Below are 27,740 nucleotides of genomic sequence, written 5' to 3'. Positions count from 1 at the left end.
AATCTTATGTTGTTAGAATCTCATCGCTGGCTTAGCGCAGAATCATGTCAGCTCGGTGCACCACTGTCCGTCGATGCGTGAGAACAAGCTAGGCATACTGCACAGTCGCGACAACTGATTTCGATCCGTCGTTATTAGAAGCGGCACCTAGTAATATCCCAGGAATTGCATCTGATAGATATACTCCACCTAGCTGTGCAATGTAACTGTAACGGTTTGTACGTGGATCACTTCGGCTGTGGCGGCGAGTCCCATTCAATGCCAATAGACTTCGAGATCTTGGAGTCAGCAAAGACATCTCACTGATATAATAGTATAATTCGGGAAGAGATGGGAATTATTATAAAAGGAAGAGTGAGTAAAAAAACACAGAGGGAGCTTCGCTCTTTATACTATTTTCAACACCCCTGCTCACCATTGCTCGCCCTTGCTTACCCTTGCTCATCACTGCTTAATTTGCTCATCCATGGCTATCTTCGCCGGAGATGGTCGTTGAATGGGATGACTTTGAAGTTTCTGTTTATGAAACCTTGATAACCAATTGCTGTATCGCGTGAGTGGTTCCAAGACCGATGGAGCTCTTTTTGGCATCCCGTCCGTTCTGTCATATTGAAGCTTGCGTAACATCGGATTGATGGTCTCAATAGTGCCAATTGGCAGACCCCGGAGTATAATCCCTTTGCCGCCCGAAACGTAAAGTGAGGGTGAGGCAGGGGCGACCAGGGCGATCAAGGTGAAGCACTGTTCTCGTGTCAATTTCGTGTCCATAAGGCTTGCACGAAACTATTTTTAATCCAAGTAAGATATTGCTTCCCCGCCTTTCTTTCCATCCTCGTCGCCTCTCCTATATGGAGGCTTGGGTAGTAGAAATCCCCGCACTGGATAATAAACTTGGACGCATACTGTTATCCACTGGCGTAGACCACGGCATAGACCGTCTGTGGAGCTTTTCACGAAGCAATGTAAGCTATACGCGTATAGAAACCTACTTCGCGCTAACAGAGTTAGGTTACTGGAGTAGATCTGCCCTTTAGCCACTAAAATCTATAATTTGTGCAGGGGTGGTTGAAGAGTTTATCCGCGGTTAAACCACACCAACTTCCGTGGACGGGGTGAGTGCGAGCTTGATATACCCTGGAAGCCGCCCCTATTGATTTTGGTCAACTGCCGTAGCTAGGCAGCCGCCTCTACCTCTCCGCGTATTCGGCTGTCGGTCGGAGATGCTGCCGCGACCCTCGCTCCCCGCCCGACAAAAACCATAGCGGGGAAAGAAACCAGACACGGATAAACAGTTCCATTTGTACGGAATACCTTCGTGAGAGCAAAAACTCGACGGCTCGGCGAGAGTCACAACGAAACTGGGGTGTTTCTTGGAATAGCAATACCACTAAAGCCTGGGCCTAGCTTTGATTTATGGATCTGAGCGATCCTGGCGTTTTTTATATGGTAGGATGCTGAACTATAATGGAAAGACATTCCCCTGCATAAATCAAATGTCTGGATGGTCTTAAATTTCATAGAATAGGTTGTTCATTGTCTATTGTATAGTAGGAGGACAGCTTGGAATAAAGGAGAATAAAGAGAGTCGTCTATTAAATAAGGCCGTGATACTCCTGTAAATAATTCGAATCGTGTTTCTTTAACCTGTACTTGCCTTCCCTTGTTTCTATTATGAAGCGTCTTTAGGTTCCATTGGCAGGTTGGTACCAGACTGTACCGTCAAGTGTAGTAGTTAAATTACCAGTAAAGATGGCGAGGTTCTTAAAGACGTTGACAGATAGATGCAAACCACCTGGAGTAGTGGTTTTCGTTCCATGTGTTGCCCCTGTCTGAACAATGTCTGAGAACCAGTCGACCTCATTTTGACCTCCGTATGGTGTTGTGACTGTGACCCGTTCGCCTCCATTAAGGATGGAAGCGCCATCGTCTGAGTAGTTGAAGTATGTGACAGCGATCGTATCAATAGAGGTATTATCGGCACCTCCGGTGATTTCCACCATAGCAGTGCCAGAAACCTGGCCCCGCAGAGTATAATTGCCTCCTGGAATGTACCTAGGAGAACTGATGGTGCTTCCAGGAACGAATGGAGTACCCCATGGAACGACATCAGCAAATGGCACGGGAGCTCGCCGAGTGCATGGCTTGCGACTGGTAAGAGTGGCCATCATCATGCGCTCTTGACGCCCACCTGGCTCTGTAGAGTTGTAGCATGGCAGGGGGTTTATCCCCCCACACTCCGGTGAGACGGTTTGCGCCTGGTAGTACACAATACGCGTGCCATCAGGCGACCACTTTGGATCGGCTCTGCCATTCCATTCGGGATCATTAACGCTCCCAGGGCTGCCGTCTCCGGCACCATTGATCTGTTGGCCAAAGTACTGACCTCGATCACCGTATTGATCGATGAGCCAAGGCTGAAAGAAACGTCTCTCGCCATTGTTACGAGTAGAGGATATCGCTGCAGTTGCGACCATGTCAACGATGGGTGGAATGCCACGCATACCGGAAAGCCACATCTGTCGCCCAGTGCCTCGCGTATCCATCACAGCCGTCCAGGCATCATCAGGGGAGATATCAACCGGGTCGACGTACTCGGGGTGTGCAGTTAGGCGGCGGATCTTTCCCGTGATCAGGTGTATGGCATAGACGTCGATGTTGCACGACTCGGTTGGTGCTCCTATGTATGTAACCTCTTGACCACTTCCACTAAAGCCCCTTAGCTCCCCAATGCCAATAGCACTCTGATTGATCTTGAGTTCGTTACCCTCAACATAAATCTGGGCTCGTTCCTGAGGGTCTATAAGGGCCGTGACATTGCTAAGATCGTAGCGGGCTGAGAGTGGAGTTCCAATGGTAGGCGCCTTGTTGAACACAAAGCGGCCAATGTATGCCGCCTGCGAAACGCTGCCATCGCTGCCGATGGCCAGAGAGTTGAAGCCCAAGTGGTTGTCCTCGGGATGCAAGCGTAGCTCACGTATGGACCCGCCAGCGCCGTCGCCAGTTGGGGATGTATTCCAGCGGATTGGGTAGATGTGCGTCACATCGGGAGTGCACTTCTTGCTAGACAGCTGAAAGGGGCTGCAGTCGATAACCTGTGGACCCGCCAAAACACGCTTGCCATCGCTGAATGCCTGGGGATAGTCCATGAGATCCACACGACCCAGTTGGTTCGCGGGAGGCATGCCACACGTGATGCATTTCCAGGGATCGCCATTTGGAAAGGTGGTCTTGTCGGCCTTGACAATGATCAGCTGTAGGCCCGTGTAGATACTTCGAGGATCAGGGGCCGCTGGTGCGCCGGTAAAGATGACGGATGCGACGACATGTTTGTTGTCGGGCAGGAAGTTGCCAGAGCCGAGTCCTGTAACCTTGCCGATGCAGCCGGTGCCGCGAGAGTTTATGACTTTGGTGCAAGAGCCAATGACATTGTTGGGAGCTACGGGGGGCAGCGGCAGCTCAATAACGGTGATATCTTCGGGCGCAGGGGGGGCGGGTGGGCTGGCGCTGTAGATGGATTGCTGTGTGTCGGCCCGTTGGAGCAGCCCCGAACGAGAAGTGGCCACCGCCAACGACAGGCGTGCTGCGCCGACGGCGACAAGAACGAGGCGAATGAAGTGCATCTTCTGCAAAGAGGAAGGAGAAAGGCTTGATCGATCAGGTGAAGGTGCTGGCCACGGATGAGAAATTGCATCTTGGACCTAGAGTCGACCTTTATATCATGGCATATCATAGTTAGCCTGCCTGCCCGCCTGCCTACCTGCATGTGCAAACCTCTCGGCGTACTTCCCCCTCCAATACCTAGCGATAATTTTATTTCATGTTGTCTCCGTCCGAAGATGGAAGTGGAAAGCTATACGCGGAAGATCGAAATGTGCCAAGGCCGCTAGCTAAGACAAGCTCGAGGTAAAAGTAGGTTGAAGTAGGAAGTCACTTTGGACGTGCGGGGTAGATTCAATGGAGACGTTAGTAGCACCACTACGGCAATAAAAGTCTGCATGGTAGTCAGGAGTCGCCGTGGATAAATAGCGGATGATCGCCCAGTTCACCCACATCCTTCTACCGCGGACCACTTCCCCAGACTACAAGCAATGTAGAGCCCCACCCAACGCCTACATTATCACCATTATCACTATTATAACCACCACCATCACCGCAATTACCATCCCCCTCCTCCCCTTCCCCCGCCTTTCCCCACACTCCACGTGTCTGTGTTCCATAACCACCTCTATCTCTCGGATGACCATGATCCCTGCATCATGCGTGGCAGCCGTCCCTTGCACCGCTTGACACAGGCCTGTGACCACTGCCGCGCGCGAAAGACGAAAGTGAGTAGAACTTCCCTGGCTCTTGCTCCACAGTGCCATCAAGTCGTTTCCTTCTGTGCTAGCGGAAAAATATCATGTGCGCCGTCCTTAGATGCCTCGGGTTCGTTAGCTTCGTGTCGGTCGTTGCATTTGGTTTGTTTTTCATTTGCCGCCCTTGTGTTGCCATTTTCGACCTTGTCTGCCCTGTCTAAATCGCAACACAGTGTGATCTCCGACGCCCGAGCTGCGCCAATTGTGAGAACAGGTCGTTGGCTTGTCGCTTCTCTACCCAGCAGCGCAAACGAGGGCCTCGCCCAGCATCCACCGAGGAGAGCGCATCAAACGATCTGCCTGGCGATGGCGCTGACCAACCCCCCGATGACCGTAACCTGAGAGCCCAGCATGTTGAGGCTCTCCTCCCAGACGTGATCTCACCGGGACTGAGCCATGGACACTTCTTGTCCCCTTACTCGCCCTCATCCTTTATCTCAGATTCGACGTCGCCTTTACCATCACCCCCTGATTCCAGTCATGTCACTCAGAGTCCCGCCGTTTGCGCCGAAGTCGGTCCCCCGAGACAAGATCCTGCTCTGGCCCAAAGTCCCAACAACATCCAAAATCCGCATTCTACGCCGCCAATACTGTTTGCTTCTATTTACCATGACCTCGACGCATCAGTGGGCAATCTCGGGCTAGATCTATCCATGCCGGCGCTTGCCAGAAGATGTGTGGCCCACTTTTTCGACTGCCTTTATCCTATCATGCCAATCGTCTATCGACCAAAGATTGAGCTTGGGTTGTGCCTTCTTCAGCCTGGCATCGAAAGACGAGAAGTCGATATCCAAGTGTTTGCACTTACTATGTCTGTGTGCGCGATAGCTGCAGCAATCATCCCAAACACCATTTTCAGCGAAGGCTCTTTGGTAGCAGACAAGTTCTACCGCGCCTCAAAGCGCAGCTTGGATCTGTGCCGTGCTACGGAGTTGGGACAACCCACATCAGCTTCAATTGCGACCCGCTACTTTCAATCAGGATATACTCATTCCGTGGGAAGACCACGAACGTCATGGGATGAGTTGGAAGCCGCTATTGCGATTGCGCAAGGCATGCAGCTACACGATGAGGCGGCTTACACTCACATGGACGAGGTGGAAAACCAATTGTGTCGACGTCTCTTTTGGGTTCTTTTCACTGGCGATAAATCAGCAGGGATCCTCGGAAAACATCACATCACACTAGGAAGGTATCTGCTAGAGGGTGGAATTACTGTCCAGTACTCCAAGAGCCTAGAGGACGAGGACCAAAATTTACCGCAGTGCTCGACTGGGTCTTCACCGGCCCTCATCACTGGATTCAATTTCAACCAGGACTTATGGCGTGCTGCATATTCGGTTCTACTCGCGATCGACGCATTGCGGGAGCGATACTCCGCCCGCGAAGCAGGGGAAGAACAACCAAGCGCAATGCCAACTCCAACAGAGCTCGCGCGTCTAGGAGGCCTCTATATTGCATTTGAGACATCCCTTAGCAACGTGCCGAGGTGTTTACGGGCACACCCAACGCTCTCTTTACATAGAGAGAACTTTCACTTCAGTCAAGAGAGCAGCAGCCTACAACTTTCACGCCCATTTGCTCTCCAAAGAATAAACCTACATGTCTCGTACCAATGCTTGCGCCTAGTTATCTTGCAGGCCTTGTCAGGATTATTAGACGCTGGCATTCCACTCTGGCACCTCGCGTCGCCACTCTGGCCGAAATTTCTGCCTACGAATGTGTCTCCCTCCGAAAGAGATTTTGATCCATATCTCCGCTTAATTCAAAGCGCACAGCTGGATCCTGTAGTTAACAATGACGTATCCGAATTTCAAACAAACAGCAGCGGGATGTCCACGATGCTTCTACAGAAGGTTAAGATTGCAGAAGAGATGCTCTACATTCTGCACACCAGTAGCCTCGAGAATTTACGCTTGAACGGGGAGTCATGCGTGGAGAAGATTAGACTAGTTGGCGCCTCGATGCTAGAACTCATTGACCACCATGCTGATTCGCCGCTTGCGAATATTGCGAGAGAATTTGGAGATTTATATCCCCACATACTTGCGCACATGGAGTCAAAAGCTTCAGACTCGCTATCAGAAAACACATAATATATTTATTTTGGAAAATCTACCCCCGACTGATCCTGTGAATATACAACGTCTTCGTGTTTGTGCAATGAGTCTATCTATTGTGAAGTTCTATCTAGTCTCCTAGTTACTACAAAAGTGCGTTTCTATATCTTGCCATGGTATTCGCAGCCATTCTCTCGTTAAAAGTTGATTTCAAATATCTCGCTGACTTCCTAGGTGTGCGCTCCTGTGTGTCATAGTTCACATGGGTGACCCCAAATCGAATATCATATCCGTTTTGCCATTCTTTCCTGCAGTGTCAGCAACCTCATCCTTGGGATCACCTTTGCGGAATGACAACAAGCAGAGCAGACTTACCAAAATTGTCCATGAAGCTCCATGCAAAATACCCACCAACCGGCACCCCATCATCATTGATAGCTTTCGAGATGGCATCAAGGTACAACTCAAAATACTTCACTCTGAAGTCATCCTCAATCGATTGTGCAAAATCCATCCCAGACTCGCCTGGGCACGGGCAACCGTTTTCCGTTATGATAATCATGCACCCATATCGATTCCATACCCAATTAAGAAGTTTTCGGAACTGCTCAGGGCACACCTGCAGCCAGGAGACGCCTGACTGCGGCCCGATTTCCACGCCGGCTTTGTTGTTGATGTGCTCCGTCACATTGCCCGTGAAGTTGATGCTCGCAGGAGGGCTGGGTTCGGCGCGCGCAAACTCCGCTGTGTAGTGATTCATACCATACCACTTGGGTTTGTTTTCAGCGAGGATGCGGAGTTCGGTTTCAGTAAAGGCAGGAAGGCGGCTGCCTAGTTGCTCGCGCATGCTTGCAGGATAGTTTTGCGCGAGGCTATGAGCTATGTTAAGATTAACGGTTTTATAAGAGACGTATTCGCTTGAAAGGAGAGAGGTTGAGAAAAGGTAAGATGCACTCTTACAAGATTGGGTCCGCAAACCAGCCGATATAGAACTCCAACCGCCGCTGTGCTGCTTCGACGTCTTGTGGGTTATCTGCATCCCAAGGCTCGTAGTAGTAGCCATTCAACACGATGGTGACCTGTCCAGCCTGTGTCTTTGCGAACTTCTGGTTATATGCTTCTGTGGCAAGGGCATGAGACATGATAAGCGATTTGCCTACAATCCACGGTTCCGTCGCCGAATTGCCGACGCCATTACTGGCTGGGTTGGTGCTGCTTCGACCAGGGGCCATGATACCAGTTGCATAACCCTACAGCCAATACAGACTAGCTTAGTCCCCTTCAAGGCCTCGCAGATGGGATTTAAATGTACTCACGAATATAGCTACTATATACGGCTCGTTGAATGTGATCCACTGCTTGACACGGTCTCCAAAACGCTCAAAGCACACTGAGGTATATCTCACAAAATCCTTCTGCACCTCTTCTTGATTCAACCACCCACCATATCTATCTTCCAATGCCTGAGGCAAGTCCCAGTGGTAGAGCGTGATCCAAGGTTCTATGCCCTTTTCAAGTAGGCCATCGATCAGTTTATTGTAGAAACTTATACCTGCCTCGTTGATAGGGTCGTTACGGCCACCAAGTGGTATGATGCGGGACCAAGAGAGAGAGAACCGGTAGTGTTTGGCGCCGTACGAGGCCATGAGGTCGATGTCGGATTGATACCGGTTGAAATGATCGCATGCGATATCTCCATGGGCGTCTTTGGTACGTGTTGGAGAGAGATGGCTGAAGGTGTCCCAGATGGAGGCACCTCGATCATCAGCATCTACTGCCCCTTCAATTTGATATGCGGCTGTTGCATATCCCCATTTAAAATCTGCGGGCAATGGGAGGACTTTCCGAGACATGGCAGATGGCGGAAAGACGAATAGAGGGAGGAATGAGGGGAAGTGCAGGGTGCGACCTCAGATATAATAAAAAATAGTAAGTGGACTGTGAGCTTTGTTTACAGACAAAGCCTAGATGAGACTAAGAATGCCATCTCATCAATCAGCAGAAACGTCACTTATCTAATAACCAGGGACAGCATAACACCACAGCTACGGCTATGACACAGAGCAAAAGCCCGTAGGTTGAGCATTTTTTAATGGAAATTGTAAGCAATTTTGATCGTGGAGACCGACGATTCACTTCTGTATAGGTTAAGTCTATAGTGCGGGGGAGGTTCTTGTGGGACCGCAGTCGCACTATTAGATGTAGCTCATAGCTAAGGGAACTAGTGTTTTTCATAATGATTTATCCGCGGCTGTCGGTGTCTCCGCAATACACCATCATCCGAACTAGCCTTTAGTGAACGAATTCAGTTGAGCTTTGCTGACTTATCCTAGCTTGCATTTACTCCATGGCACCTACCATGAATCGCGGATCTCCAAACTTCTTAGGATCAACACAAGGTGTAACATAAAAGGCACATGAGTTGAACAGCAGAGAGTACCTTTTTGTGATACTGAAGTGGACATACTCAATCCTCACCCTTCGAATCCCTCGAGAAGTTCTTAAGATAAAACGACCTAAAAGATTCGAGCTCGAGTTTCAAGTAGTACCTACTTGATTCATCACAAACAATTCTCGACACTCTACCCCGCACCCCACACCCCACACCCCGCACCATCTCCCACCATGGCTGGCATCTTTCCAGCTTCAAAGCCGGACTGGGATAACATTGAAATAATTCACCGTGGTACTCTTCCTCCTCGATCATCATTCTTCGTATACGACAGCTACGCACACGCAATCTCCCAAGATACGAACTTTTCATGTTCTGTGAAACTCAGTGGTACATGGAAGTTCCACCATTGCTACAATCCGTTTGATGCTCCTCCTGGGATCGAACAGCCCTCTTTCGATATTTCTCAGTTGGCTGATATCCAAGTCCCTGGGCTCTGGCAATTGCAAGGCTGGGCTAATCCTCACTACTCCAACGTCAACTACATCATCCCCGTGGACCCCCCAAATGTTCCTTATCAAGGCAACCAAACTGGTAGCTATGTCCGGAAGTTCACTGTACCGGAAGGGTTTGCAGGTGACCAGCTGCGTCTTCGATTTGAGGGAGTAGACTCAGCGTTCCATGTCTATGTCAACGGCCATGCCATCGGATACTCACAAGGAGCGCGCAATCCCTCCGAGTTTGATATTACATCTGCTGTCGTCCCCGGAGGCGAGAATACGCTTGCGGTGATTGTTTATCAATACTGCGACGGCAGCTACTTGGAAGACCAAGACCAATGGCGACTTAGTGGTATCTTTAGAGATGTCTTCCTCCTGGCGTTCCCAAAACCACACATCAGAGACTTCCATGTCCAGACTCTCCTGGACGCCGACTACAAGGATGCAGATCTCAATGTCACTGTTGATGTTGATGGTGACGGACCTATCAACTTGACATTAATTGACCATGATGGCCAGACGGTTGTCACTCTGTCAAAGCAAGCCAGTGATGGTGCCAGCGTGAAGTTCGAAGCCGCAATCATCGAACCTCGTAAATGGAGTGCAGAAGACCCCCAGCTCTACAAACTCATCTTAGAATTTGGTGGTCGCTTTCTTGCCAAAAATGTCGGCTTCCGCAAGGTCGAAATGAAGGAAGGAATTTATACCATCAACGGCAAGCGAATCGTCTTCCGCGGCGTCAATCGTCACGAGCACCATCCGGTCCATGGCCGCTCCGTTCCATACGAGTTCATGAAGAACGACTTGCTCACCATGAAGAGGTGCAACATCAATTCCATCCGTACATGCCATCAACCCTCCGACCCACGATTATACGACTTGGCCGACGAACTTGGATTTTGGATTATCGATGAAGCTGACGTCGAGTGCCATGGCTTTGCAACCATTGACAGAGCTGCATTAACTGAAGAGGAAAAGAAGAAATCATTTCACGAGAGGATCGAGCTTGTTTATGGTACCTCCGCTCGCTGGACATCGGATAATCCTGAATGGAAAGCGCAGTACGTTGATCGTGCAGTACAACTCTGCGCGCGAGACAAGAACTCCCCCTCAGTCGTCATGTGGTCATTAGGCAATGAAGCGTTTTACGGCTGTAATTTTCAGTCTATGTACGATGAAATCAAGGCCATTGATGAAAGTCGACCAATCCACTACGAAGGAGATCGAGAAACAAAGTCAGCAGATATATGGTCACAAATGTACGTTCATCCAGATGACTTGGTCGAGGAGATAAAAAACCCAAAGCACAACAAATCACTTATTCTCTGTGAGTTTGCACATGCTATGGGTAACGGGCCTGGCAACCTCAAGGAATATATGGACGCATTCTATGCCCACCCACGTCTCCAGGGTGGGCACGTTTGGGAGTGGTCAAATCAGGGACTTCAAACAAAAGATCCTTCGACCGGAGAGAATTTCTACGCATATGGAGGGGACTTTGGCGATGTGCCAAACAATCCTACCTTTATTCTAGATGGGCTAGTCTCCTCCGACCACACCGCGACTCCAGGATTACTCGAGTACAGGAAGGCAATCGAACCTGTACAAGTAAAGAGCTACGAGGGACAGAAGGTAACCATCATCAATCGATATGACTTAATTTCTTTGAACCATCTTAAGTGCACTGCTTTTATCGTGGGCGATGGATTCAAAAAGTCTCTTGGCGAGATTGCTATCCCGATGGATATTCCTCCCCATACAGAAGAAAGTCTGCTCCTCCCGAATCTCGAAATCCCTGAATTTGATGGTGAAAGCTACCTTCAACTCGACTTTTGCCTGAAGAGCGCGACTATCTGGGCCGATTGCGGTCACCTGGTAGCATCGTCGCAGCTGCTACTCCGAAGCTTTCCCGTCCTTGCAACACCAACACCCGTAACAGCGGCCCCTACCCTCGTCACCACGCATAGTACGCTAAACATCTCTACCACAACATCAGACTGGACCTTTTCGGTCACTGCCGGCAAGCTCATTTCATGGAAGAAAGCGAATATCGAGCTAATTCAGGACGGCCTCGGGCCCGAACTCGGAATCAGCCGCGCCATGACTGACAACGACGTCAAGATTGATGGCGTAGACTGGAACGATAAGTTCGTCTTTCTCAGTCAGCCGCATACTCGTTCTGTATCCTGGGAAACCAATGATCAAACTTCCTCTATCGAAGTTGTTGTTCATGCACGCCTCGCTCCGCCGGTTCTATCATGGTCCTTCTCGACGACTACAACGTACACCTTTCGTGGCGATGGCACACTGCATATAAACTGTGCGGGTAAACCAGATGATGGACTAAATCTCCCATTAACGATGCCGCGCCTGGGCTTTACACTAGGATTGGTACCGATGCTGGATGCCGTTCAATGGTTTGGTCGTGGCCCAGGGGAGAGCTACAAAGATAAAAAGATGTCGCAGCTATTTGGAAATTGGTCCGCAAGTGTAGATGAGCTGTTCTTTGACTATGATCATCCCCAAGAGACCTCGAATCGGACTGACGTACGCTGGGTGAAGCTTGGATCGAACGATGGAAAGGTATCACTGACAGCAAAGTTTGGGGCACAAGACGGATTTAGCTTCATGGCAAGCCATTATACCTCGAAGGACCTAGAAGAGGCAGCGCACCCCTTTGACTTGCGGCGAACGAAAAAAGACTATGTCGTGCTAAGGCTCGATGAAGACCACAATGGATTAGGCACGGGCGCATGCGGGCCAAAGACGCTGGCACAATACGCATTGAAGCCAAGAGAATTTGCATTTGATATCGATTTAGAGTAGAGATTTAGATATAATAAAGACTGGCTCTAAAATGTACTTGACAGGACCTTCTTTGTGTGAATATAGAGACGAAAAACGGGTTATGACGAAGTAATCATCTGCTACGGGCTTCATGTGATCTAATTCGATTAATAGGACAGTTACATTTGCAGTCCGTCGAGGTCATGAATTGAGGCTTCAGCCAATACGTCCACTTTCCCCATGCCAGGGGATCCTTCGCTTTCCCACAGTTCCTCGCCTGGCTGGGAAGCCACTAGACTCCGAATGATGCGCTCGTGCTGCTTTCGAATTATAGCTGAATATAATACAGAAAAATCGGACGTATGGGGAACTCAATAACCGAAGATTCGGTTTAGACTTACCCCGTACAGGCGAATGTGAGAGTTACTCCACTCGAGCTCCCCTGATCCCGCGCCATTTTTCAATATTGCTATCGCATGATCGGAGAATTGCACTCTATGAGCGCGCGTCTATCCAATCGCGATTTGTCCGCGGGGTGGACCTAATTATCCGCGGTTGAGAATAGCGTGCGGATAAACTAATTAAACACGGCCTAGGCCAGTCTCTGGTGGTGGGTGGCCAGTATCTCGGTATAACAAAAATATTAGTGGATTCGCATGGTTCTTCCCCGTGTGCTTTGAACGCGCAACGAAATCCAGACGTTATTACTATTGTTCTGAAGTAACAACAGCGCCGTGTGGGCTTTGATACTCTAGCATTAGCTGCGAATATAAAGTTCCGACATCTGCACCTTTCTTTTCCTATCATGCTACCCCACACTCTTGCCAACATTGATTTCACACCCCGCACCCCGCACCCCGCACACCCCGCATTCCAGGCTTTATCTGCTGTGGCAGGCCTCGCTCCCTAGAGAGCATACGTCAAACATGGTCGTCGACAAGTCGTCTGTCGAATTTGTCGAGGACATTCAACCGCCACGCGAGGATGGTATCTCAGCTCAGAAACATGCTGAGAATGATGCCGACGACATTGCTGTCCGTGATCTCAAGGACATCGAGGTTACGCTTGCGACCATAACGGTAACGCACAAGCCTAAGCTGTTCTCCAAGGGAATGCTCCGGCTATGGGTTATTGTATGTGACTTTCCTGTAACTCACCTATTACGGGGCAATCATTGAAGCTAATATGTTACCCAGTGCGCCTTTTGCTACCTATGTGCCACTATCAATGGCTACGATGGATCCCTTATGGGCAGTCTTAATGCTATGGACGAGTATCAGAAGACATTCGGGCTCGATGGTGCCGGTCCATCCACTGGGCTCATCTTCATTATCTACAGTCTCGGTTCCCTTGCCGCACTCCCATTCTCTGGTTTTCTTTCCGATACTTGGGGGCGGCGTCTTACTATCTTTGTTGGATGCACGATTATCCTCCTGGGTACCGGAATTCAGACGGCAGCAAACCACCAGCCAATGTTTATTGCCGGTCGGTTCATTCTGGGTTTCGGCGCCGCATTGGCCCAGGCAGCTGCTCCGGTCTACATCATTGAGATTGCTCATCCTTCATACCGTGGCATTCAGGGTGGCATGTACAACAATTTTTGGTGGGTTGGAAACAGTAAGTCGAATCTGAGCTGCTCGCTCTCTACATCTGCAATCAATACTGACCGACAATAGTTATTGCTGGATGGACCACCTACGGCTGCAACCAGACCCTTAAGAACAGCTGGGCATGGCGTACACCTGTATTAGTTCAGTGCTTCCTACCCATCATCGTCATGGGCTGCGTATATTTCTTTCCTGAGTCACCTCGTTGGCTGATTACCCATGACCGTGAGGAAGAAGCTGCTGCGATCTTCGCCAAGTACCATTGCGACGGTGACACCAACCACCCACTTGTCTCTCTTCAAGTTGACGAGATCCGCGAACAGATGGCGCTGCACCGTGTAGAAAATCCCGGCTGGGACTTCCGTGAGCTTTTCGACTCGCGCGCCTCCCGGTACAGAACTCTCATGGTAATCTGTATGGCCTTCTTTGGTCAGTGGAGCGGCAACAACGTCGTCACCTCTTTCCTGCCCGCCATGCTCAAGACCGCCGGCATCCAAAGCTCCTCTACGCGGCTGCTTCTCAATGCTATTAACCCCTTCTTCTCCCTCGGTGGTGCTATCTATGGTGCTACGCTGCTCGACAAGCTCGGTCGTCGCAAGATGCTCTTTTATGGCCTCTTCGGAGCCATGCTGTCATACGTCGCGCTCACCGCACTTACAGCCGAGAGTTCTAGCAACCCGAATTTGGTTTACGGTGTTATCGTCTTCATTTATCTTTTCGGTATCTCCTTCGCATGGGGGTGGACGCCACTACAGGTTTTGTACCCTGTGGAGTGTTTGGAAAACCGGACACGCGCGAAAGGTGCTGGACTAAAGTATATCTTCCTTAATATCGCATCCATGACCAATACCTTTGGAATCTCGGTGGGCATTGGAACAATTGGCTGGAAGCTCTACCTCGTGTTCATTGGCTGGCAGATTGTTGAGTTGTTTGTTGTCTTCTTTTTGTTTGTCGAGACGGCGGGCAAGACATTGGAGGAGATGACGGACATCTTTGATGCGAAGAACCCTGTTCTCAAGAGTTTGGATAAGATTACTTATGATGAGGATGGAAAGATTGTGAACGTCGAGCCTGCTACGAGGTACAGACTATAAATACTCCAGTTGGCTCTTGAGCCGACTTTATATTAGTAGTTGGGTCTCTAGTGGGATCTAGAAGCGTTGAAAGGACAGCTTAGCATTAGCAAACAATTTCTAGTTTCTGATATACTTTGACGATATCGTAGAGGTGGTTCGTGGTTTAATACTCTTTTCTAAAGTGCACAACATATGTGTTGATGGGGGATGGACGTGCGCTCTGTCATGGGGTGACTCAATGCCCTGAAGGTACAAGGGCACGCGGTGATAATGGAACCTCATCGACTCGGTAGGCCCCGTATATGTAATGTAGGCTTGGGATTCTCCAACGGCTTTCGGTGACCCCAACTTGCGAGTAGGCCTGGTAAGCTACCAATTGAACAATTTAAGAATGAGTCAAAACAATCTATTTGGAATTGCATGCAAGACATGCCGCCGTCGTGGAAGAAAATGCGATCGGAGCCTGCCGAAATGTAACAACTGCAGCTTACGAGGTACGGAATGCGAGGGATATGCCTTACGTTGGGTCGATGCCGCTCCAAGTAAGGGAAAATCGTCGAAAGAACATACAGATACCAAATCTCGAGCTATAATAAGACAGCAAAAGTTGAGTATTCTCATGAACCTAGGGACAACAAGCGATGATCTTGGAGGATTCGTAAACTACTGTACAGACACCCAAACCCCAGTCATTTGCATACTAACCATGTCCTAGACGCTCGCGAGATCAGTGAAGCCTTTTATCTCGGCCACGGCCCTGTTGAAACGCCTTACACCCGCCATGTTCTGCCCATGATCAGAAGCGTCCCCTCAGTAAGGTGCGCAGTGGCGGCCACGGCGGCATGCCACATAGCAAATCGGCTGGAAGATGACCAAATGAAAAGACAAAGCCTTCATTTACGTCTCAAAGCCACGGAACTTTTAAGGGAGGAGCTAAAAGGCTACCCTGAGGGTCCAGACCTGACGTGCCTCGTGTGTATGTTGCTACTTGCGCAGCTTGACGTCTGCTCTGGCGACTGTGTCGAATTCGAAACACATCTCAAAGCTGCGAGCACATTTATAAAGCAACGTGGCTCTGACGGAACAGAGCGCGGTTTCATTGAACAGCGTATAGCATGGTAATTATCTTTTCCGTACCTATTTGGCTTCAAAAACTCACAGAAGACCAGGCTTGACGTCATGGGTGCAACTACAAGTTCAAGAATGCCGCATTGGTCCCCCGAAGATCTTGCGGCTACCCTAAATAAGTTTTGGACGCCATCAGGGAAAAGAGAATGGGGATTTGATGTGTTCTATTGCCCGATTGATCTCTTCGAATATATTGCAGATATTACGGTCTTGTATAAATTAGAGCCTGATGCCATCCAGAAAGCTATACTACTCGGCAATGCTATCAAAAGATGGGTATGCATCTGCGACTCTGATCCCCGCCGCCACATGGTTGAGGTGTGGAGATTGGGAACCTTGCTATATTTGATTCGACTTTTTCGACTGCCAAGTGGTATTTTCAACACGGCAAATACAACCACCTGCATATTTCATCATGCACGTGCGATTCCTTCAAAAACAAGCTGGAGTTACTCGATATCTTGGCCCTTGTTCCAGGCTGGCCTACTTCTATCCCCTGAGAATAGCCAAATAAAAGCCTGGCTACGGAACGAACTATACAAAAACTTTTGCGCGCTTGGCTGTTTCCACCAAAAGCTTGCCATTGAAGCATTGGAACAGACCTGGCGGTCAGGAAAGGATCGCCAGTATGATCTATCCAGTGTTGATTTTCCACAGCGCAAACTTATATTATAGCGTCACTAGTAATTCACGTCCAAAAGCCGTTATTTAAACTACTAGAAGAAAGATATGACCGAAACTTTATTTGATGCCTATGAAGCTGGGTGAAATTTGGCATAAACTAAGTCAATCTCCTGTAGGATATTCTCCTTAACTGCTGGATCTGCCCAACAGATGTTGGCAGCGTTCCTTGCCAGAACAGCAATGTCTTTGTTGTCGAAGCCGCACAAGTGTTTTGACAGTAATAAGTTTTCTAAGATCCAGCAATCCTCCATGTATGCAGGGTCGTCACTATTAATGCTGATTTTGATACCTGCATCGTATAGAGCACGGATCTTTGGCCCAAGCTCCGAATACGTTGTATGCCGTAAGTACGACCAAGGGCAGATCGTCATACCCAAATCACGCTTTAAAATCAAGTTGATCAAGTCCCGATTTTCTGCAGCGTTGATTCCATGGTCAATACGGTCAAGCCCATGGCCAGCAACGACAGATGCAGCCTGTCTTATATGTTCGTGTGTATTCTTTGAGTCAGCATCGCAATGCATCGTGAGCTTAAAGCCATCACGTCGTGCAAGGGAAAAGACCTCGTCGAAAAGTGCCGGTGGTCGATCCTCCTCGTTTGAGTCAAGCCCAATTCCTACAATCATATCGCGATAAGGTAGTGCAGCCTTGTAATGTTCCATAGCCGACTCTGGAGAGAGATCACGGAGAAAGCACATGATCCATGCGGATTTCACCTATTACGGAATTGTAAGTTATCTGATCATGACCACTAGTCGACGACAATACACACATTTAGTTCCTTTTCCGCCTTTTGCTGGGCTTCTCTGAACCCATCCATCATGACAGTCCAGGGTGTTCCACAGTTTGTGTGGCCTTGAGGATCAAAGAAAAGCTCGCAGTAGCGAACATTCATCTTAGCGGCGCGCTCAAGGTAATACATGGCCAGATCAAAGAAGTCTTCTTTCGTCTTAAGACACTCGAATCCTTCATAATATGCCTCAAAAAATTGAAATCTTTCTTCGTCATTGTTGACGCGACTGGAATCTGGCCGAAGTAAGTCCATGGCGGCCTCAAGTTCCTCCAGACTTTTGAGCTCTCGCCCATTTTTGGCTATCCTCAGCTTGGTTCCATTTCTCTGAGTCAATTTCCATCTCAGTTTCGCAGTTAGAATCCCTTCGAGATGGACGTGAAGCTCCACCTTGGGAATTTCGAGGACATATTTGTCGTTGGCAGCCAACAAATTGTCTCTGAGCTTCTCTCGAAGGTCAGATGAAAGTGCTTCTTCGATACCCATGGTTTGAAAGACTGCGCGTGTAGATTTAAAAAACTCCTGAAGTTAACGGGGAAAGAACCTACCTTAAATATACTTCACCTGCGATCTTTGGCAATTTAGTTCTACTGTTATGATAGACACGGATTGCATGAGGTGGGGTAGACGCAAGCCGAATCTAGTCCTAAATAGGTCAAAATTTCAGTCCCCTGAATGGAGCTACCGGAAAATCCGAGGGATCAACAGCGGGGTAAATGGGCCAATCAGACTTTGTGGGGATAGATAAGAGTAGAGTCATATTCCAAAATCCGATCGAATACTGACTCCACGTTCTTGTTGGATCTAACAGCTATAGTACTCGCCGTTAGAGGGGCTTCTCTCTCAATTCACGGTCGCTACCCAATACACCGAGGGCTCAAACCCCGCTTATATCTCAACTGTGGAAGCTGTCCCCAATCGGGCGCCTCCGACCGCGGGTGTCTCCCCTGGTTAGTTCTTGACGGACCAGTGCCAGAATCACCATATAACGTAAATCAGGATTCCGATTAAGAGCCAGCAACCGTTTTCAATCTTCCAATTATTCAGTAATGCCTCCAGTCACGTTATCCAACGGTGCGGACGCTGCCTCCGAAGAGTCGATTGATCTGCCTCTGTTTAACATCTCTCAAGAAACACCCGAGTTGGGGAGAGCAATTGTGAAATCAGCAGCCAAATGGGGTTTCTTGTGGATTACCGGGTCCCCAGCATCTGAAAGTGGAGGTGATGGTGGATTATACGACCTCAATGAAGAAACTGTTGATCATGTATTTGATATATCGCGATCTTTTTTCAAAGATTCCCCTGTTTCCGAGAAAGAAGAGTGCAGAATCAAAAACAACCGTGGCTTCGTCGGAATGCACGTTGAGAATCTCGATCCGACAAAACATAAACGAGGCGACTTCAAGCAAGCCTTCAACTTGGCTGATCCGGACCCCGCCACTGGCCAATGGCGTCAACCAATTCCGACGACATTCAAAAAGAACGATGCAGCACTCCGCGACTTCCACGCCAGATGTCGCAGAATAGCCACCCGTATCCTTCGGCTCATCGCACTCGGCCTTTCAATCGACGATGTCGACTGGCTGGTTCGATCTCACGAGAATGCTTCCCACTCCGCACGCTTCCTTTACTACCCATCGCTTCAATCGGACTCTGACTATGACCCCGAGGCTGATATCCGAGCAGGGGCGCATTCGGATTATGGAAGTATTACTCTCCTTTTCACTCGGCCCGATCAACCAGGCCTCGAGATCCTAACCCCAGATGGAAAAACGTGGGCGAGCGTACCTGTATTCCCTGAAAACTACCATTCCAAGACCTTCCCGCCGATAGTTGTGAATATTGGGGACCTCTTGAGTTATTGGACCAATGGACTGCTCAAATCGACCGTCCATCGCGTTGTCGTCGCACCACCTTCGGACAATGATGGCAAGAGCGATTCGGATCGGTTCTCAATAGCGATTTTCGTACAGCCGTCGGATGATACCGTGTTAATGCCAATACCATCGCCACTCATAGAGGAGAGAGCAGCAGATTTCAAGGGAAAGATCGTGGGCCATGGTGGTGGCGTGGTGGATGCTGAGGCCCTGTCATCTTTGACGGCTGGTCAACACTTGAGTTCTAGATTGCGCGCGACATACGGTAGCGTATACACAGAGGAGTGAGTTAACATATTGTGGAAAATCAATGGTGTTAAAATAGCATTATCGGTTCTTTCACATGTTGTTGATGAGTATTACTTGCTGTGAGATTTTCTGTGAAATAATGCGCGGAGATTCTATTCCGACTTACTTACTAAGCTGGCCATTTGATTATCTAGAGAGATGTTATTAACAGCTTTTATTATAATAAATCTAGCATAGCAGACACTGCTAAGCGCGTTAGACACCAGCCTTAGCGTATAGAAGCTGAGAGTATGGTACTACCACTTCAGTCATTTATTTTGACTTTATCCGGGAAGCGGACCGTGTGTCCTAATCCGCAACGTGTTACATTGCCGCCGATAGACCATCGCAAGACAGTTTGGATTTGAAAAAATGTCGATGTAGTCATTGAAAATGTTCCGACTACGCCAATCGTAAGTTTGTCCTGCCTCTGGATAACGTAAAATAATGTTTATCAGACGGTTGGTGAAATTATGCGTGTTTGGGCTTCTCTTCGCCACAATCTACGGGCTTTTCTCGCCATGGAAAATAGTTATCGAGATACGCTCTGCTTCTGCTCCACCAGACACGATTCCAGACCCGACTTCAGACATTGTCGTACAAGACGACATTCCTATTGAGATTTTAGAGGAATTCGTTATAAACGACGACATTGAGCAGAATTTTGGGCCCCTTGAAGAATCCTTCCAGAAGCTAATTAGAGAGCCGCCGAAACCTCCAAAACGGTCTCGTGACGAGTCAATAAAGCTGATATATGACAGTAAAAGCCCTAATGACTGGCTAGATTTAGTAGAGGGTCACGATGACCATGTATGTCTTTGTTCGCCGGGTTTGATGGTAACTAACACCTTGATAGGGCTTGATGGCTTTGACAAAAGTCACGCAGCGTTACATCTACCAAAAGCAAAATCCATCTGGATGCGATGGACAGAAATTTCTGATTTTAAACAAGTTCCCTGGGGACGATGCTTTTGGTCTTGGGGCAATAGTGCAGCGCATCTCTGACTACCTCTCAGTTGCCATTCAGACCAACAGCATTCTTCTGTATTCCGAGGACTCATCTCCTGGGGAGCATTTTATCCAAGAACCTGCAGAAGGGGGAGACGAGTCTTGTGGGAGGTCATTGGATTGCATCTTCCAAAAACTGAGCAAATGCAAGAGCAAATCCCAAAAAGGAATGGAAAGCAAAGTCCAGAGCGTCTTTGACATGCCAGGTCATGACACCGCAACAGTTATTGACGCAGAAGCGTACCTTCAAAAACACGGAACCCAAATTCCGCCCGTCTTCGAGGCCGCGTTGAGGTCGATACAGCCTGACATTACTAGCGAAATGCTAAAGTACTGGTGGAGGGCCCAAGCCGCAGCGTACATCATGAGGCTTAATAAAAAGGCTTCGGCTAGGATGAAGGGATTTCGGCTCGGTACAGACACTAAACAGCTGGGGATACAATGGGATGTGAATGGCCAACCTCAAGACGTGGACTTTCCATTTCCCATGCCAGAAGGTACCATAAGCATGCACGTGCGCCACGGCGACAAAGGGTAAGCAGATACTACTGTCGCCCGACGTTTATTAACCCGCTACAGATCCGAAATGCGCCTTGTGCCATTCAATGATTACGTTGTTCGAGCAGAAAAGTTTACAGCGGAAAACCCTCTTGGCTCGTGGAAGCGGGCATTCTTGTCGACAGAGGACCCAAACGTCATCGAGCAGATGAAAAGCATGGCACGGGTGACCCCATTCTCGTACAGTGGTAGCAATGCAAGATGGACGTGGTACTGGTCGGAAATTCCGAGTATGTTGATTGTGCGTTTATTGCAAACACAGCTGACTGAAATCTCAGGACTAAACACCAGCCCTGAAATTCAACTGAGGGAATTTGGGAATAGAACAGACTTGACAATCAAATGGCTTCTTCAGCTTGTCATGGCGATTGAATGCGATGTGTTTGTTGGGACTCGAGGTGTAAGTTGTACTCTACATTGATAAATGAAACCATCCTAAAACGAATAGTCGGGATGGAATCGCCTCATCGACTCCCTTCGCTGTGTATGGCTCGCTTCATGCAAACAACCGTTCCTCGAAGTTGGACTTGAAAACGATTGGGTATGTTGACTTACAAGTTTCTGACGATATAACGCTGACTTCATCAGGCTGGTTATGGACCATAGTGGGGTATAGGGATGGAGGTTTGTATACATGACGCTAGGGGACTGGTATGAAAGTTAGAAATGTAGTTTAGTGTCGACACTGTCCGAAATGTGCCTATACTTTTGTCACCAAAAGGCGACTAAATTCTATCCTTGCTGTTATCTTGAGCTTCAGTATGCTGTTGCTCTGGACAAGTTTAGCTAGGGCGAAGAGACATTTATTGTTTGGCCTGTCCAGCACACTTTGTGACTACCGTCCCTGGGACCCTGGGATATATAGTTCCATGTAGCACAAGTACATATTTCGGGATCATGGCTAGCTGCACCCTACTTGCACACTCGAACAATAAAACCCGAGTCATAGGCATTTATCGTCCTGTGAGCTTGATTTCATGGTGTCGGAGAACAGGGTAGGAGAAACAAACAGCAACTAATGTGAAATAGTTCCCAAGATCGCCCCCATATTGTCCAATTGCCTTAGCTGCTGGTCCGACGAACTGTTTTTGTCTGGTCAACGTAGGAAAGGCCAGGAGATTAAACACTTACCCAAGTCTGATTCATACCCAGAAAACTAACACCAAGACCTAGAGCTAGACTCACGCATGCTGCGATACCCAAGGGCATCCGGTCCTGGTCCTGCCAACCTTCGAGATCGTAGCCACCATTGCGAGGGCGAAACCAAAAAGTTTCGATGGCGAGAATAACGCCAAAGCAGGTTGTCCAGTACCCAAGTAAGGACAGGAAATTGCTAATAACACCTATCAGATTTTCCCTCCCTCCCCAAGCTAACGCCAGACTGATGGCAGCGAGAAGACTGTTCCATATAAAACGTGGAACTGCCATGAAGTGCTTTCCCCATAGTTGGATTGATAAGGATGAAGAGTAGTAAATGGCAGTTAAACTAGCCACTGCAATAAAGTTAGCATAGCCATCTTGAAGGTTGATAACTTACCCATTGACATTGTAAACATGACGCAGACAAACTTGCTCCATCCATCAGGCGACATAGTAGCCAGAATGAGCGCCCCTATACCTCCATTGTCATAGATGTCCGCCATTGCCTTGTTAGTAAGCAAGATGCCTCCGTAAAGGTTACCAAGAATGATCATGAAACACGAGGGAACCGTCAAACCAATCCAAGTCATCCAGAAAACGAACCATCTGCTAATATCCGCAGGATAGTGAACGTAGTAATCACCCGACATAGAACACCATCCAGCTGATGTGCCAAAAATAAGAGCAAAGTAGCTCAATGCAGCACCGGTCTTATCTTGTCCAGAAGAGTATGAGAGACCTGGTGTGGGCGAGTAGTATTTGGCTGCTTGTCCATACTCAACGCAGATAAAGATCAGTATTACGACCCAGGCCACCTGTTCGTATCGGTGAATGATGCGGAAACCAAAAAATGAGATGATATAAGCTGTAACGCTAAGAATTACAATACCAACAACGATTGTGACTTTGCCTCCGCTTACGGCGCTGATGAGTTCACCTGCGACAATGCAGGATATTGTACCGAAGCCAAGGTTGACTAAAATATTGAGGAGACCGCATATTTTAGAGCCCCAAATTCCAAAGGCGTATCGAGACGTAGCGATTTGACGAAGGCCAGTCGGAGCGCATAATGATGCAGTGAAAGCGGGTATGATGGAGCCTATAGCCGATCCGAATATAGTGATAATGATTGATTCATTCACAGAGAGACTATAAATGGGACCCAACAAGCCCATTGTTATAGTACCAGGCGATATCAGCATGGAGAACCAGAAGAACATCATCTTAGCCGTTAGTGTATTTTCAGGTCTCTCAAGTGATAAACATACATTAAAGATGCTCGGAGGTTGACGTTCATTTTCGGGAATACGGTCCGCGCCTGTTGTCTCGATGCCGAACTTTTTATCGAGCCATGCCTCGATAGCTCTGAGCTTCCGCAGGATTGGAATTCGTTCACGCATGGCCATAACCTCCAGCTCACCAAGACCATGTGCGGGGCTGACGTATTCGCATACATGAACCGAGCCTTGTTCCTCATCCTGGAGGCGCCCACTCCCCGGCACTGTAGCAGCTATGCTCTTCTCCGCCATAGTAATAGATTTATTTTACTTTGAGAGATTCTAATAGAATTAATTGATCCAGAGGGAGTAGTATCCTCATATTCTAGGACCAGCCTTGGTTTTTATGTCTATCTTCTATAATGGCACATGTTCGAATGCGGATAAGATGGTGGGATGCGATTATCTTCGAACGCATTCTAAGTCGCGGGTTATCGATAACATTTAATCCCTGTCAACGTCTTTCAGGAAGGGGTGGAAGTAAGTGGAGCGAGCAGACTGAAATCTTGACCTATTCCAGACTAACGTCTTGATATAAGCGCTAATGACATACCAGAATCGTGAACCTGTTTCAAACTAACGTCTTCTAGAGAATTTACAGTTTACCACCTCTTAATATTCTGTTATCGGTTTATTCGGTGACTGTGCTCGGGGGAATCCTCACCGAGCAGAGAAAAAAATTGTGACTCAAACGAATATTTTGTCGAAGAAGGTAAGATATGGTTTTAGAAGCACAACAGATAGCAGCCACGGCGGTTGGCTCAAGCTCACAATCACATTTCAAGAAGCATGACAAACTACCAGGAAGTCCCGGAAGGAACCTCGGAAACAACGCCTCTTTTGGTGAATCCCCAAGCCATCGAGAAATCGGTCTGGAAAGATGAATTTAAAATTTTGTCAAGGTACTCCGGCTCGCTCGTCGTCGCCAACCTATTGCAGTTCTCTCTCAATCTGACCAGTATTATCGTCGTTGGCGGTCGTGGCAAGATCGAGCTGGGCGCCGTGAGCGTTGCGAGTATGACCGCAAATATTACCGGCTTTGTCGTTTTCCAAGGTCTCGCCACAAGTCTCGATACACTGTGCGCCCAAGCTTGGGGGTCCGGAAACACGAAGCTCGTAGGATTACATGTCCAGAGGATGGTCCTACTTCTGTGGTGCATTGGTATTCCTATCGCGGTGCTTTGGTATAACGCGCCTCGCCTCTTAACCATACTTCTGCCAGACCCACAGACAGCTGCACTTGCTGGCTTATATCTTCGAGTTCTAATATGTGGTATCCCCGGATTTGGAGCCTTCGAGGCGGGGAAGAGGCTTTTAACAGCTCAAGGAATCTTCTTTCCCATAACATGCATCCTCTTCATTGGGGCTTCTGTGAATGTACTCGCAAGTTGGCTATTCGTCTGGGTAAGTAATCGACCGTTTCTGCCTGGGAGGAACTGCCAGCTAATCCGATGATAAAAAGGTCTTCGACTGGGGATTTATAGGAGCACCAATTGCTGTTGCTACAACCCAAACCCTGCTTCCACTCTCTCTCACAGCCTATGTCATGCTTTCCCGAGGTCGCGAGTGCTGGAGCGGCACCACATCCGCGGTCCTACAAAACTGGGGTTCTATGTTACGCCTCGCCCTACCAGGGCTCCTCATGGTTGAAGCGGAGTACCTCGCGTTCGAGATCCTAGTCCTCGCCGCAGCGTATTTGTCTCCCGCCCATCTAGCAGCACAGACGATTCTTGCCACACTAAACGGTACTCTGTGGCAGATCCCCTTCTCCATCAGCATTGCAGCCTCCACCAGAGTGGCACAGTGTATCGGTGGTGGACATGTCCAGGCCGCGAAAATGTCAGGATTGGTAGCGTTCATTGGCACATTCGTCGTAGCAACAATAAACGCAACTATTTTCTTCTCGCTGCGTGATCACCTGCCTCACATCTTCACGAAGGATCGAGAAGTCATTGCGCTTGTCGCCCATACGCTGCCACTCGTCGCCGTGATGCAGCTCTTCGATGGCCTAGCGGCGTACTGTAATGGCGCTCTCCGGGGGGTTGGTAGACAAGCCATTGGCGGCTGGGTGAATCTAGGGTGCTACTATACTGTTGCGATACCGCTCTCTCTATGGACCGCGTTTCATCTGCATTGGGATCTGGATGGCCTCTCGACTGGTGTTACGGTGGCGTTGATCCTGGTTACGGGAATAGAGGGCGTTGCACTTATGAATCTCAACTGGCAGAAAAGCGTGGATGATGCTGAACAAAGGAACTGTGTAGTATAACCAGGATAGAGAGAGAGACTTACTCATACTCCAACGTTGTGCTGAGATGCTGGGTGTATATATTTATAGGCGAATTTTCAAAAATTGTTTGTCTACGCCATCCGCATAACCCCTACCCTCCGAACACAATGATCGGAGCTGACAACAACCCCTTATCAACCAACCGCTTTACAATCGCCTCGCAGCGAGCGACAATATTCATCTGCCGTGACCCATCCATCTTAAACTTGTGATACACGGTTTTCAGAGGGACAAACGTAGATGCAGGCCCAAAAAGCTTCATCTCATCCTGCAATAGATACTCCATGCTTGAACAGATCTGGTCCGAAAGTGCTAAGGTGTGGTCCTGGATATGGTGGAGGTGGCACTGGTTTGTCAATGACATTTCTCCGAGAATCAACCAGGGAAACAATAATGCCAATTTCTCGAGCTCGGTCATACAGATGATCCTAAAGGTCCACATGTGGGTGAAGACATTCGCCATGGTAACGTTGGGGAACCAGAGAGCGGTGGCTTGGGGTTGTGGAGGTCTCTCCTTCGGTTGTGAAGCCGTGACATGCGGCCAGTAGCAAGGTCCACCAGTTTGGCGCGGTAGAGATATTTCCCAATTTTCAAGGCCAACGAGTATGTCGGCGAGAGAGCTAAACAAAGTAGTTATCGTAGAAGGATCAGTTTGACTTGGATTTTCCGACATTTGATCGATCTGGTGCAGATAAGTCGGAACGATGGCCACTTTATTGAGGAGAGTATGCATGAGGGAAGGGCTGTAGATCGAAAATGGTAATTGGATCCATTCCTCTGAAGCAAGAATGGTCGGTTGGCGACTTCGAAAAGCTTCAGTTATCTAGTAGTTTAGAGAGTCAGCTCAGCCCAACAACCCGTAAAAAAGGGGCCATGAAGACGCACCAGCAAAGGTCTAAATCCCACGAACAGTTTGTGGAGGACGCCAGTTTTATATTGTTCCGGGCCTCGGGTCTGGAGTAGTTGTGATACGCCTTTGATATGGGTACTCAGGCCAGCCGCAGAATCCCGAAACATGACCTATAGTTTGTGAGCAGGCGTACGGGAGATAAGTTACTGTATGTGATTAACGGAAATACCTCTGTTAGACTGAGACACATAATAGAGGCAGCGAACTCGGCATGAGAAGCGGAGTCCCTTGCAACGATTCCAATCCGTAGAGCGCGAATTGCCGCGTAATAGTGTTGAGTTGGGTCGAGGTGGGAAGGATTCTCATGGGAAGTCGAAGCTAGAATAGAAGTAGCCAAAGCCTTCATGGCCGGCCGCAAGATACAGTCCTGATGTGTTTGGGCGGTTAGCTCAGGTAGGACTTCCATCCAAGAGCCACATATGCGATATCGACTATTGTCGGAATTGTCACAGATGAAAGGCAATTCATTCTCCGGAATATAGCTCGTTATGACCAATCCGATCAGATTGTCCCAGTTTGACTGATCAAGAGCTAACGCAGGAAGCGGGACGTGGCTCGGGGATAGTAAATCTCCATGCTGGACGGCATCAATAGTAGATTGATGAGCTTCAGGAGGATGAGTGGCAGGCAATCTCCTTTCATAATCATTTGGAGTCGATGTCGCCGCGACTCTCTGCAACTCCCGGCTGGAAGCCTTTTCGAAACGAGTGTTCTGTGGCACAAACGTCCACTCAGATGCATAACCGTCGCATTCCCGTCCGGTCAGAATGCACTGGCTGCATCCTGGGCGCTTTCCATCGCACTACGCTATTAGTTGCTTGATCACCGCATCGAGCGAGAAAAAAGAAGCCATCTCACCCCTAGTTTGCGTGTTCTACATGTCTGACAGGTAGATCTCTGTTTGACCTTCATTCTGCGTTTACAGGCATTGAATGCAACTATGTAACCCCCAAACTCACCTGAGAAGATTGAATCGGAGTATGTTGACTAATCGGACTTGATTCTATCGTGAT

General features: G+C 48.6%; 12 protein-coding genes across 12 annotated transcripts; 7 read left to right on the top strand and 5 right to left on the bottom strand.

Annotated features, from left to right (window-relative positions):
- Positions 1 to 1,528: 1,528 nt before the first annotated feature.
- On the bottom strand, positions 1,529 to 3,876 carry VE01_02106 (uncharacterized protein). Its single transcript, XM_018271617.2, has one exon. The coding sequence runs from the start codon at positions 3,618 to 3,620 to the stop codon at positions 1,683 to 1,685; it is 1,938 nt and encodes a 645-aa protein (XP_018133409.1). The 5' UTR covers positions 3,621 to 3,876; the 3' UTR covers positions 1,529 to 1,682.
- Positions 3,877 to 4,036: 160 nt separating this feature from the next.
- VE01_02105 (uncharacterized protein) lies at positions 4,037 to 6,451 on the top strand (the record flags this gene model as incomplete). The annotated part of the gene is made up of 2 exons (XM_018271616.2): positions 4,037 to 4,325; positions 4,529 to 6,451. The coding sequence occupies exons 1-2, from the start codon at positions 4,257 to 4,259 to the stop codon at positions 6,449 to 6,451; spliced, it is 1,992 nt and encodes a 663-aa protein (XP_018133412.1). The 5' UTR covers positions 4,037 to 4,256.
- A 19-nt stretch (positions 6,452 to 6,470) lies between these two features.
- Positions 6,471 to 8,316, bottom strand: VE01_02104 (uncharacterized protein). The gene is made up of 4 exons (XM_059463412.1): positions 7,732 to 8,316; positions 7,376 to 7,665; positions 6,791 to 7,287; positions 6,471 to 6,718 (listed from the first exon to the last, which is right to left on the bottom strand). The coding sequence occupies exons 1-4, from the start codon at positions 8,266 to 8,268 to the stop codon at positions 6,561 to 6,563; spliced, it is 1,482 nt and encodes a 493-aa protein (XP_059319971.1). The 5' UTR covers positions 8,269 to 8,316; the 3' UTR covers positions 6,471 to 6,560.
- Positions 8,317 to 8,831: 515 nt separating this feature from the next.
- Positions 8,832 to 12,152, top strand: LAC4_1 (Beta-galactosidase (Lactase)). Its single transcript, XM_018271614.2, has one exon. The coding sequence runs from the start codon at positions 9,041 to 9,043 to the stop codon at positions 12,131 to 12,133; it is 3,093 nt and encodes a 1,030-aa protein (XP_018133414.1). The 5' UTR covers positions 8,832 to 9,040; the 3' UTR covers positions 12,134 to 12,152.
- A 656-nt stretch (positions 12,153 to 12,808) lies between these two features.
- VE01_02102 (uncharacterized protein) lies at positions 12,809 to 14,873 on the top strand. Its single transcript, XM_018271613.2, has 3 exons — positions 12,809 to 13,227; positions 13,291 to 13,711; positions 13,771 to 14,873. Exons 1-3 carry the CDS (start codon positions 13,021 to 13,023, stop codon positions 14,793 to 14,795), a joined length of 1,653 nt encoding a protein of 550 aa, XP_018133413.1. The 5' UTR covers positions 12,809 to 13,020; the 3' UTR covers positions 14,796 to 14,873.
- Positions 14,874 to 15,084: 211 nt separating this feature from the next.
- On the top strand, positions 15,085 to 16,726 carry VE01_02101 (uncharacterized protein). Its single transcript, XM_018271612.2, has 3 exons — positions 15,085 to 15,445; positions 15,493 to 15,895; positions 15,947 to 16,726. Exons 1-3 carry the CDS (start codon positions 15,169 to 15,171, stop codon positions 16,578 to 16,580), a joined length of 1,314 nt encoding a protein of 437 aa, XP_018133416.2. The 5' UTR covers positions 15,085 to 15,168; the 3' UTR covers positions 16,581 to 16,726.
- VE01_02100 (uncharacterized protein) lies at positions 16,612 to 17,946 on the bottom strand. The gene is made up of 2 exons (XM_018271611.2): positions 17,362 to 17,946; positions 16,612 to 17,305 (listed from the first exon to the last, which is right to left on the bottom strand). Exons 1-2 carry the CDS (start codon positions 17,863 to 17,865, stop codon positions 16,658 to 16,660), a joined length of 1,152 nt encoding a protein of 383 aa, XP_018133415.1. The 5' UTR covers positions 17,866 to 17,946; the 3' UTR covers positions 16,612 to 16,657.
- Positions 17,947 to 18,169: 223 nt separating this feature from the next.
- Positions 18,170 to 19,560, top strand: VE01_02099 (uncharacterized protein). The gene is made up of 2 exons (XM_018271610.2): positions 18,170 to 18,329; positions 18,379 to 19,560. Exon 2 carries the CDS (start codon positions 18,429 to 18,431, stop codon positions 19,542 to 19,544), a length of 1,116 nt encoding a protein of 371 aa, XP_018133385.1. The 5' UTR covers positions 18,170 to 18,329; positions 18,379 to 18,428; the 3' UTR covers positions 19,545 to 19,560.
- TIM50_1 (mitochondrial inner membrane protein required for protein import) lies at positions 19,561 to 22,004 on the top strand. The gene is made up of 7 exons (XM_018271609.2): positions 19,561 to 19,957; positions 20,003 to 20,354; positions 20,401 to 21,086; positions 21,132 to 21,340; positions 21,389 to 21,510; positions 21,559 to 21,651; positions 21,699 to 22,004. The coding sequence occupies exons 1-7, from the start codon at positions 19,938 to 19,940 to the stop codon at positions 21,714 to 21,716; spliced, it is 1,500 nt and encodes a 499-aa protein (XP_018133384.2). The 5' UTR covers positions 19,561 to 19,937; the 3' UTR covers positions 21,717 to 22,004.
- VE01_02097 (uncharacterized protein) lies at positions 21,651 to 24,032 on the bottom strand. Its single transcript, XM_018271608.2, has 4 exons — positions 23,519 to 24,032; positions 22,648 to 23,473; positions 22,242 to 22,603; positions 21,651 to 22,192 (listed from the first exon to the last, which is right to left on the bottom strand). Exons 1-4 carry the CDS (start codon positions 23,777 to 23,779, stop codon positions 22,064 to 22,066), a joined length of 1,578 nt encoding a protein of 525 aa, XP_018133383.1. The 5' UTR covers positions 23,780 to 24,032; the 3' UTR covers positions 21,651 to 22,063.
- Positions 24,033 to 24,055: 23 nt separating this feature from the next.
- On the top strand, positions 24,056 to 25,849 carry VE01_02096 (uncharacterized protein). Its single transcript, XM_018271607.2, has 2 exons — positions 24,056 to 24,931; positions 24,990 to 25,849. The coding sequence occupies exons 1-2, from the start codon at positions 24,317 to 24,319 to the stop codon at positions 25,794 to 25,796; spliced, it is 1,422 nt and encodes a 473-aa protein (XP_018133382.1). The 5' UTR covers positions 24,056 to 24,316; the 3' UTR covers positions 25,797 to 25,849.
- VE01_02095 (uncharacterized protein) lies at positions 25,749 to 27,704 on the bottom strand. The gene is made up of 4 exons (XM_018271606.2): positions 27,586 to 27,704; positions 26,897 to 27,529; positions 26,703 to 26,837; positions 25,749 to 26,640 (listed from the first exon to the last, which is right to left on the bottom strand). The coding sequence occupies exons 1-4, from the start codon at positions 27,637 to 27,639 to the stop codon at positions 25,909 to 25,911; spliced, it is 1,554 nt and encodes a 517-aa protein (XP_018133381.1). The 5' UTR covers positions 27,640 to 27,704; the 3' UTR covers positions 25,749 to 25,908.
- Positions 27,705 to 27,740: the final 36 nt, after the last annotated feature.

This window comes from Pseudogymnoascus verrucosus (assembly GCF_001662655.1).
Source record: "Pseudogymnoascus verrucosus strain UAMH 10579 unplaced genomic scaffold scaffold_6, whole genome shotgun sequence".
Lineage (NCBI taxonomy): Eukaryota > Fungi > Ascomycota > Leotiomycetes > Thelebolales > Thelebolaceae > Pseudogymnoascus > Pseudogymnoascus verrucosus.
This window is presented reverse-complemented; position numbering and strand designations above follow the sequence as displayed.

What these genes read in the sequence shown, in the direction of transcription:
- VE01_02106 (XM_018271617.2), bottom strand. Translation starts at nt 3,620, where the DNA reads ATGCACTTCATTCGCCTCGTTCTTGTCGCCGTCGGCGCAGCACGCCTG.
- VE01_02104 (XM_059463412.1), bottom strand. Translation starts at nt 8,268, where the DNA reads ATGTCTCGGAAAGTCCTCCCATTGCCCGCAGATTTTAAATGGGGATAT. An exon ending in CGTATATAGTAGCTATATTC is followed by an intron (nt 7,666 to 7,731) that starts GTGAGTACATTT and finishes TATTGGCTGTAG; the next exon opens with GGTTATGCAACTGGTATCAT. An exon ending in TGGTTTGCGGACCCAATCTT is followed by an intron (nt 7,288 to 7,375) that starts GTAAGAGTGCAT and finishes CATAGCTCATAG; the next exon opens with CCTCGCGCAAAACTATCCTG.
- VE01_02099 (XM_018271610.2), top strand. Translation starts at nt 18,429, where the DNA reads ATGCCTCCAGTCACGTTATCCAACGGTGCGGACGCTGCCTCCGAAGAG.
- VE01_02097 (XM_018271608.2), bottom strand. Translation starts at nt 23,779, where the DNA reads ATGGCGGAGAAGAGCATAGCTGCTACAGTGCCGGGGAGTGGGCGCCTC. An exon ending in CATGTTTACAATGTCAATGG is followed by an intron (nt 22,604 to 22,647) that starts GTAAGTTATCAA and finishes ACTTTATTGCAG; the next exon opens with TGGCTAGTTTAACTGCCATT. An exon ending in TGGGTATGAATCAGACTTGG is followed by an intron (nt 22,193 to 22,241) that starts GTAAGTGTTTAA and finishes AGACAAAAACAG; the next exon opens with TTCGTCGGACCAGCAGCTAA.
- VE01_02102 (XM_018271613.2), top strand. Translation starts at nt 13,021, where the DNA reads ATGGTCGTCGACAAGTCGTCTGTCGAATTTGTCGAGGACATTCAACCG. An exon ending in TGCTCCGGCTATGGGTTATT is followed by an intron (nt 13,228 to 13,290) that starts GTATGTGACTTT and finishes TATGTTACCCAG; the next exon opens with TGCGCCTTTTGCTACCTATG. An exon ending in TTTTTGGTGGGTTGGAAACA is followed by an intron (nt 13,712 to 13,770) that starts GTAAGTCGAATC and finishes GACCGACAATAG; the next exon opens with TTATTGCTGGATGGACCACC.
- VE01_02095 (XM_018271606.2), bottom strand. Translation starts at nt 27,639, where the DNA reads ATGAAGGTCAAACAGAGATCTACCTGTCAGACATGTAGAACACGCAAA. An exon ending in GTAGAACACGCAAACTAGGG is followed by an intron (nt 27,530 to 27,585) that starts GTGAGATGGCTT and finishes CTAATAGCGTAG; the next exon opens with TGCGATGGAAAGCGCCCAGG. An exon ending in TGTGTCTCAGTCTAACAGAG is followed by an intron (nt 26,838 to 26,896) that starts GTATTTCCGTTA and finishes CACAAACTATAG; the next exon opens with GTCATGTTTCGGGATTCTGC.
- LAC4_1 (XM_018271614.2), top strand. Translation starts at nt 9,041, where the DNA reads ATGGCTGGCATCTTTCCAGCTTCAAAGCCGGACTGGGATAACATTGAA.
- TIM50_1 (XM_018271609.2), top strand. Translation starts at nt 19,938, where the DNA reads ATGTTCCGACTACGCCAATC. An exon ending in GTACTGGTCGGAAATTCCGA is followed by an intron (nt 21,341 to 21,388) that starts GTATGTTGATTG and finishes CTGAAATCTCAG; the next exon opens with GACTAAACACCAGCCCTGAA. An exon ending in TGTTTGTTGGGACTCGAGGT is followed by an intron (nt 21,511 to 21,558) that starts GTAAGTTGTACT and finishes TAAAACGAATAG; the next exon opens with TCGGGATGGAATCGCCTCAT.
- VE01_02101 (XM_018271612.2), top strand. Translation starts at nt 15,169, where the DNA reads ATGAGTCAAAACAATCTATTTGGAATTGCATGCAAGACATGCCGCCGT. An exon ending in TGGAGGATTCGTAAACTACT is followed by an intron (nt 15,446 to 15,492) that starts GTACAGACACCC and finishes ACCATGTCCTAG; the next exon opens with ACGCTCGCGAGATCAGTGAA. An exon ending in ATTGAACAGCGTATAGCATG is followed by an intron (nt 15,896 to 15,946) that starts GTAATTATCTTT and finishes ACAGAAGACCAG; the next exon opens with GCTTGACGTCATGGGTGCAA.
- VE01_02100 (XM_018271611.2), bottom strand. Translation starts at nt 17,865, where the DNA reads ATGGGTATCGAAGAAGCACTTTCATCTGACCTTCGAGAGAAGCTCAGA. An exon ending in AGGCGGAAAAGGAACTAAAT is followed by an intron (nt 17,306 to 17,361) that starts GTGTGTATTGTC and finishes ATTCCGTAATAG; the next exon opens with GTGAAATCCGCATGGATCAT.
- VE01_02096 (XM_018271607.2), top strand. Translation starts at nt 24,317, where the DNA reads ATGACAAACTACCAGGAAGTCCCGGAAGGAACCTCGGAAACAACGCCT. An exon ending in CAAGTTGGCTATTCGTCTGG is followed by an intron (nt 24,932 to 24,989) that starts GTAAGTAATCGA and finishes GATGATAAAAAG; the next exon opens with GTCTTCGACTGGGGATTTAT.